Genomic DNA, 7869 nt, shown 5'->3' on the forward strand with positions numbered 1-7869 from the left:
CTCTCCATGTATTTTACCACCACTGGACAATACTTCCTTTGTGTTTCACTTTCTTGGATTAACAGCGGCTATAGCAGGAACCCGGAAACCATGCTCTTGAGAAGTCCCACTTGAAAGCAACAGACCTGCTTTGATAGTTTGAGGACCCTGAAGCAAAATATTTATGGTTAAAATGCTTTGCATAAGAAACATGAGCTCTTGTTACGTAACCCTTGGTCTATAAATGGAATCCTGAATGCCTCCTAAATTATTCTTGCTAAGACTTTTGTGGAACAAAACGGAAATTACAAAGTGACTGGACTTTTGATATAAACTCCAAACATGGACCAAACAATGAATCCTAACAGGTATAAATGATTGTGTATTATTCTTTCAGTGTGCTAAAATCAACAGGGACTTATTGGACCTAAATACTCTAAATGCATTTGATTACTGTATAGATTAGCAAAATGCTTGTGATTATAATGGGAGTGAAGGGAAGGTGGGAAAAGGTACCATATATTGCAGGGGCCCCAGGAGGCTGTGCTGTATTTCTTGGTGGTCTTTCTATACAAGGAAGTTCCTACTGTACTTAGTGGGACTTAGTCCCATGCAAGCATGCATAGGAGTTGCAGCCAGGCCCCAAGATAGGGGCAGCATTTCACCATCACTTCAGCAATTCCCTGAGATGCAGCAGTTATGATGTGTGTGTTTTTGTATAGGAAGGAATCACACCCATTCATTTGGATTTGAGAAAGTATATATCTGTATTCTGTAGGGTGGACAGACGCAACACATGACAGGGCTTCCACACCTTTGTGTAGCTGATAGGGGCATGCAATTTACACCTGCTGAAATCCCCACTTTTGCACAACTATTAAAACTACAGGAGCCCAGCCCTCTTTTGCAGCTGACCATGCTAGCACTCAAGGACAAGAATGGGGTGGGAAGTAAACCCTTGTCGCTACTGACAATAGTTTCTTGTAGGACAGCATGATTTGTCTGGGGGAGGGGGGGATCATAGCCTGTTTGCTTTGACACAAAGAACTCAAGTGATGCAACTGGGAGATTTCAGGATCCAAAACTTGGGCATTGCTGACGAAAGCAGCAATGCATATTACAAATACTTAGCATTTTATTTTCCTTATCCAAACCTTACCATGTAAAGACTGTAGAGAACAGGTGGCACAAGTTATAACAGGATTGGCACAACAGGCTGGTGTACTATGGTGCTGAAACTGCACCCCCTCGCCTGATTCAGCAGTGAATTAACTCTTTGTCAATTCTAATGACGTTGTTTGTGCCACACGTAAGGACCTTGGGGCCCTTGTTCTAATCTTTGGGTCACCAACTCGCTCTTTTGTAAGGTCCCAGTTTCCCCTAGTTCTCACCTTTCAACAAGGTTTGCTGAACCTTGTCTTTCCAGATCAGAACCTGAAATCACAATCCTGAAATTCCATATCTGTTCCGATTCTCTGTCAAATATTGTCCATCTCCTTCTTAAAATCAGAAGCTGCTAACTAGGATAAAGGTCACACCCACACCATAAATTTAAAGCACATTTTAGAGCCCACGACTCTAAAAAGGAATCATGTGAACTGTAGTTTGTTAACAGTGTTGGGAACTGTAGCTCTGTGGGTGATAATCTACCGTTTCCGGGATTCTTTGGAGAAAACCATGTGCTTGACATGTGCTTTCAGTGTATGGTATGCATGTAACCAGAGTTTAAGTTGTATTCTTTTCTAATGACGTTGTGCTTGTTTCTGTCCCCACTTTAGACCATACATCCAGAGAATGCTGATACTTCTAATACTTTCTTCATTGGTAAGGGGAGCATCTCTGCAGAGAACCACCAGCTCTGCTCCAAGGCTTGTTCTGTCAGGATGGGTTCCTAATGCTTGTACATTAGTTGTATGTGGATCTTCTGAGACCAGACCAAAAGGAGAAGAGGGAGATCAAGGTACCAGAACATTTATGGGGAGGGTGCGCTCTCTTTTTGTGCACTTTGGGGTAAATATGGGGTAAATAACTTCTGTATTAGCTTCATCCACTTTGTTCTCTTATACAAGCTTGGAGCAAGTGGGGGGGGGCTCTTTTGTTGCTGTTGTTTAGTCGTTTAGTCGTGCCCGACTCTTCGTGACCCCATGGACCATAGCACGCCAGGCACTCCTGTCTTCCACTGCCTCCCGCAGTTTGGTCAAACTCATGTTGGTAGCTTCGAGAACACTGTCCAACCATCTCGTCCTCTGTCGTCCCCTTCTCCTAGTGCCCTCAATCTTTCCTAACATCAGGGTCTTTTCCAGGGAGTGCTCTTTTTTTAGCCAACAACAATAGATCAAAGCTCCTGTGTCAGAAAATGAGGGAGAGGGCACCTTCCTGTTCCTTATAGCAGCAATGGCAAGAAGAATTGTTTTACGGTAATATAGTATTTCATAAGGCTAGAATATCTAACTACAGTACTGTAATTTAGGTAAATCACAAGCTACTTCATCACATGCACTAACATCAGACAAAGATACATATAGCAGATCAAATAAGCAAAAAGCGCCTGCCACAATGCTCAAGCTGGTGTTCAAATGCTACAAAAGGGTTGAGGGACTTCCAGCCCACAGATTAAATGCAATCCACCAGACTTCTCAGTCAATCTTGCCAGGCCCTACCCAGGTCCTGCCGCTCGCCCTGTTCTGTGGACTTGAGTGTCCTTTGCTCAGGCTAGCAAAGGGTATCAGGCTTCTGGTATTGGACTGGGGAAGCAGAGGGATAGCTGGATAGTTGGTAGCTATCCCAACTGATGGATTTCTCCGTTGGTTAGAGCATGGTGCTGATAACGCCAACTTTGCAGGTTTGATCCCCATATGAGACAGCTGCCTATTCCTGCATTGCAGCGGGTTGGTCCTCAGGGTCCCTTCCAACTCTGCAATTCTGTGATCTATGAACACTGCACCAATCTGCTTTCTTCGTGGCTGGTACTGAAGCCAATCAGACTGGCAAAGCAGGAAGAGGGTGGTCTGCTTCACAGCTCCCTACATCTCTGTGGCCCTTCCACAGATACAACTAATAAATGCCTGAATATGGAGGACTATGGTATCAGCACTTAACTAATGGACAATAGTATAGGAGCCAAAGATCTCTGAGGCAAAATTATTAAGTAAAATCTCACTGGAGACAAGGTGACTGTTCTGACAAAAGAGTGTGGAGTACTGTCTACGTAACCTCAAATGATAGGCACTATAAAACAGAGTTGTTGTTGTTTTAAGTCACATATCAGTTAACTGATTTGGGCCTCTGTTATAGGATTACCAAGACCTCAAGGACTACAGGGTCCAGCAGGACCAACTGGCATTCCTGGTTCAGAAAGGGATTTCTGGTGGAAAGGGATTTCTGGTGGAAAGGGATCAAGGGGAAACAGTAATCTTCCAGGTAAAAGCTGTTGTTGCTGTTGTTGTTGCCATCAGCAACAAGACAGCTAGGCACTGTACAAAAATAAAAAAATAATATGAGCCCTATCAGAGATTTATAATCTAAAGGGGTGGACTAAACTTTTCTTTTTCTCGATGTGCAAAGTACCAGGAGGTTCTGCCACAGGGTTCTGTCTTGGGCCCAGTCTTATTCAACATCTTTATCAATGACTTGGATGATGGGCTTGAGGGCATCCTGAGCAAGTTTGCAGACGACACCAAATTGGGAGCGGTGGCTAATACCCCAGAGGACAGGATCACACTTCAAAATGACCTTAACAGATTAGACAACTGGGCCAAAGCAAACAAGATGAATTTTAACAAGGAGAAATGTAAGGTACTACACTTGGGCAAAAAAAATGAAAGGCACAAATACAGGATGGGAGACACCTGGCTTGAGAGCAGTACATGTGAAAAGGATCTAGGAGTCTTAGTAGACCACAAACTTGACATGAGTCAACAGTGTGATGCAGCAGCTAAAAAAGCCAATGCAATTCTGGGCTGCATCAATAGGAGTATAGCATCTAGATCAAGGGAAGTAATAGTACCACTGTATTCTGCTCTGGTCAGATCTCACCTGGAGTACTGTGTCCAGTTCTGGGCACCACAGTTCAAGAAGGATACTGACAAGCTGGAACATGTCCAGAAGAGGGCAACCAAAATGGTCAAAGGCCTGGAAACGATGCCTTATGAGGAACGGCTTAGGGAGCTGGGTGTGTTTAGCCTGGAGAAGAGAAGGTTAAGGGGTGATATGATAGCCATGTTCAAATATATAAAAGGATGTCATACAGAGGAGGGAGAAAGTTTGTTTTCTGCTGCTCCAGAGAAGCGGACACGGAGCAATGGATTCAAACTACAATAAAGAAGATTCCACCTCAACATTAGGAAGAACTTCCTGACAGTAAGAGCTGTTTGGCAGTGGAATTTGCTACCAAGGAGTGTGGTGGAGTCTCCTTCTTTGGAGGTCTTTAAGCAGAGGCTTGACAGGCATATGTCAAGAATGCTTTGATTGTGTTTCCTGCTTGGCAGGGGGTTGGACTGGATGGCCCTTGTTGTCTCTTCCAACTCTATGATTCTATGACAAAGATGATGGCAACAATTCATTCTGACTGCTCTTTTTCAGTATACAAAGCATGTGACACCATTTTGCTCATTTTTTATCAGAATAACCCAGTGAGGTAGGCAAGGGTGAGAGCTAGTAGTCCATCCAATATCAATTGCATCGTAACTGGCACATAATTAGCAAGAAAACGAAAAAAGTATTAACATAATTACAATTGCTCCAGCCAAGCAGGAAGAAAATAGATTGGGAGAAAGTGTTTTCCTCTACAATGTGCAAGGATATTGAGGATCAAATTTCAAAACCGCCTCATATTGAGATTATGATTATGTGATACAAAGACTTGAAGTTTCGGCTGACAGTCCAAAGAGACTTCTCAAAGTCAAGAAGTAAGGAAGAAATATATCCCTTTGGTTGCTGGGCCAGTCGTGATTCCATGAGGGACAAAGATGCTCTGTTTTCTGTATTGTTACTAACAGTGCTATTTTTCAGAACTCACCATGAATGCCTCCCTTGTTCTCTCATAATGGCAACGGCGCCCACCTGAGAGGTGTCGGAACTGAGTTCCGGCAAGTTCCGGCTGAAAAAAGCCCTGGTTACTACTAATCTGGTGCAAACATGTGGACATTTCTCACTTAGGGGTTCTGGGGGGCAGTTGTCAGCTTTCTTCCCCCGATGTGGTGGTGTCAGTGTGTGCAAAAAGAGGAGCCACATGACGTCCAAATACTGACCACTCCTTCGCAAGTGCAATCTTAAGAGCCAACACACATGGCTACTGGTCCTCAGACAGAAGCACTTTCTGAGCTCTGGGAGAAAAGAAACTCCACAGCAGACACTGTCCCAACCCTAAGAGTTGGCAGTTTTTCTGAGTCCTCTCCCTTCCCCTTTCCCCAGAGTGCTTCAGCTGAACCTACTATTGTCCTGTTGCAGGGCAAAAACTTGCACAGATTCTCCACAAAAACGTCTCTTTCTCTTCCCATAGTTGGCTGCACAAATCTGTCACTTGCAATTATTGACATGAGGTTATTTTAATTCCATCTCCAAACAAGAGGGCAACTAGTTCTCCAGGAAGTTAACAAAATTTGCACCTGAAGAAAAATTTCCAAGTGAACCAGCCAAGATGAGTGAGGTCAAGAACTATTTGTATTACATTTCCTTCCTACAGAAGGCAGAACAGGAGAGAAATACTGAATGTTGGAAGAGGAGAATAGCTATTGTTTCTGTTGGCAAACGCCCTTCGACTTCTTGAAAGAGGAGGAAGTTTATTCTGCTTCTTGTGTACATTAAAAAAATGTTTGAATAACCTAAAAGAATGAGAAACTGAGGACCACTTGGCTCATTATAGTTTTAGGTGCACTGTTCTCAAATGAGGGAATCTGTGCCAGCTCTGTAGCTACATGAAAGCTTTGCCATAGATTGTTACCCACACATATTTTGAAAAAGTTCACTTCTGGAATTTGGAGTTGATCAGGAAATCTAATGCAACTATTTTCTCATTCAGAGCTGGAAAGCCTTAAAACACAAATAAGGGACTTGGAAACAGAGTTGGAAGGTTTGAAAGCTGCCATCACCAAAACTCAAAGAGGTAAGAAAGAGAAGTTATTGTTTGCTTTTGTCCAAATAGGCTGATAGGTTGACTATTCCCACCCCAAAAAAAATTTATTAAAGTTTTCACTATACAGTAAAATAAATACCTAGTACAAATAGAATTAGAAAGACAAAATTAAAAGAGAAAAGAACAAGAATAGTTAAAGGGAACAAGATAGATAAGGAACATTAATAGTATCAATAATCATAATCATAATAAAAAATAAAATTATATATATATCTAGCCCTCTATCATAATTATACCTTAATTTTCACCTACAAAGAATGAGTCTTCTCAGCTCTTGCCGTCTCAAGTTTACTATTGATGCAATTTGAGCTCACAAAAGTGATGGGGAACCTGTGGCCAATGGCCATCCATACGTTGTGCAAGCACTACTCCCATCCTCTCCTCTGCTTTAAACCACGCTGGGAACCTTTCTCCTTCCACTGAAATATAAAATGCTGCCCGTACCACCAATGCGCCTGGCGTTTTACAGCATTAGATTTGAAAGCCTTGCAATCCTGTCTCTTTCTAGTTCTCCTTCCCCCCAACGGCGTGATGGTTGGTGAGAGGATATTCAAAACAGATGGATCCAGAGGTGATTATGATGCTGCGCGTGAGACCTGCTCGCGCCTGGGTGGCGCACTTGCCTTCCCGAGGAATGCGGCAGAGAACAGCGCCCTGCAAAAAATAGTGACCTGGCATAACAGAAGAGCAGTCCTTGGGATCAACGACATGGCGACAGAAGGCAGGTTTGAGAACCTGAATGGCGACGCCATTGCGTACTCTAACTGGGCCAGAGGAGAACCAAATAATCTTGGCAATGAGGACTGTGTAGAAATGCATGAGGATGGCAAATGGCATGACAGAGGCTGCACACTTGAGTGGTTAGTCATTTGTGAATTCTAAAATCAGGAGGTGCAGGAGTGGCCATGTTTGTGAGGTCAACGAATAGTTTGTTCTAATTCTTTCCAAGTTCAGTACCCCTCTAGCTTGAACAGGGAGTTGCACAAGTGATATTCAAGATGCAATAATAATAATAATAATAATAATAATAATAATAATAATAATAATAATAATTTATTATTTATTATTTATACCCCGCCCATCTGGCTGGGTCTCCCCAGCCACTCTGGGCGGCTTCCAACTGCATATTAAAAACAGTACAGCATCAAACATTAAAAACTTCCCTAAACAGGGTCGCCTTCAGTTGTCTTCTAAAAGTAAAATAATTGCTTATTGCCTTGACATCTGCTGGGAGGGCATTCCACAGGGCGGGTGCCACTACCGAGAAGGCCCTCTGTCTGCTACTTTCCTTTACCTGACTGTGTTAATAAAGAATATGGCAAATTTAATGTGAGGCGTGTGATTTCTTGTAAAGCATGTCCAAGAATAAAAATTCAGGTTATGAGTACACAGACATTCAGGCAACATCCGCCCCCATGGTAACAACAAGAAAACTACACTGGAACGCCCACGAGCCTTTTCAGCCAGTCCCCAAAATGCAAATCTGCCATTTGTTCCTCACCTGCAAGAACGTATAACAAAGGCTACTCCAGCTAGCTCAGACCATGGCATAATTTCATAAGGTGCTCAAGGAATCATACCAGTAATTCTAGTATTCGGATTCAGGAATGTTGCTCTCTGTACCAGCATGGAGCTTGCTGAAGGAAGAAACTGCAGAGCAACAACACTCACCATCATTTCAGCTGGTCAGCAGTAATGGTAGCTACCCACACAAGAGGCCAAAAGACTTCCAATTGATCCTACAAGGCTACTGACTC

The 7869-nt window shown here is 43.0% G+C and overlaps 1 protein-coding gene across 2 annotated transcripts; it reads left to right on the plus strand.

Moving 5' to 3' along the window:
• The first annotated feature begins 264 nt into the window (after positions 1–264).
• On the plus strand, positions 265–7440 carry LOC118096352 (pulmonary surfactant-associated protein D-like). 2 transcript variants are annotated; one of them, XM_035138068.3, is made up of 5 exons: positions 265–347; positions 1758–1939; positions 3274–3399; positions 5999–6082; positions 6621–7440. In XM_035138068.3, exons 1-5 carry the CDS (start codon positions 322–324, stop codon positions 6992–6994), a joined length of 792 nt encoding a protein of 263 aa, XP_034993959.1. In that variant the 5' UTR covers positions 265–321; the 3' UTR covers positions 6995–7440. The 2 variants fall into 2 exon arrangements, with proteins under 2 accessions (XP_034993959.1, XP_034993960.1); XM_035138069.3 differs by lacking the exon at positions 3274–3399.
• The last annotated feature ends 429 nt before the right edge of the window (positions 7441–7869 follow it).

The sequence above is a fragment of the Zootoca vivipara genome, chromosome 5 (assembly GCF_965207765.1).
Source record: "Zootoca vivipara chromosome 5, rZooViv2.hap1.1, whole genome shotgun sequence".
Classification (NCBI taxonomy): domain Eukaryota; kingdom Metazoa; phylum Chordata; class Lepidosauria; order Squamata; family Lacertidae; genus Zootoca; species Zootoca vivipara.

What these genes read in the sequence shown, in the direction of transcription:
- LOC118096352 (XM_035138068.3), top strand. Translation starts at nt 322, where the DNA reads ATGGACCAAACAATGAATCCTAACAG. An exon ending in CAAACAATGAATCCTAACAG is followed by an intron (nt 348 to 1,757) that starts GTATAAATGATT and finishes TCCCCACTTTAG; the next exon opens with ACCATACATCCAGAGAATGC. An exon ending in CATCACCAAAACTCAAAGAG is followed by an intron (nt 6,083 to 6,620) that starts GTAAGAAAGAGA and finishes GTCTCTTTCTAG; the next exon opens with TTCTCCTTCCCCCCAACGGC.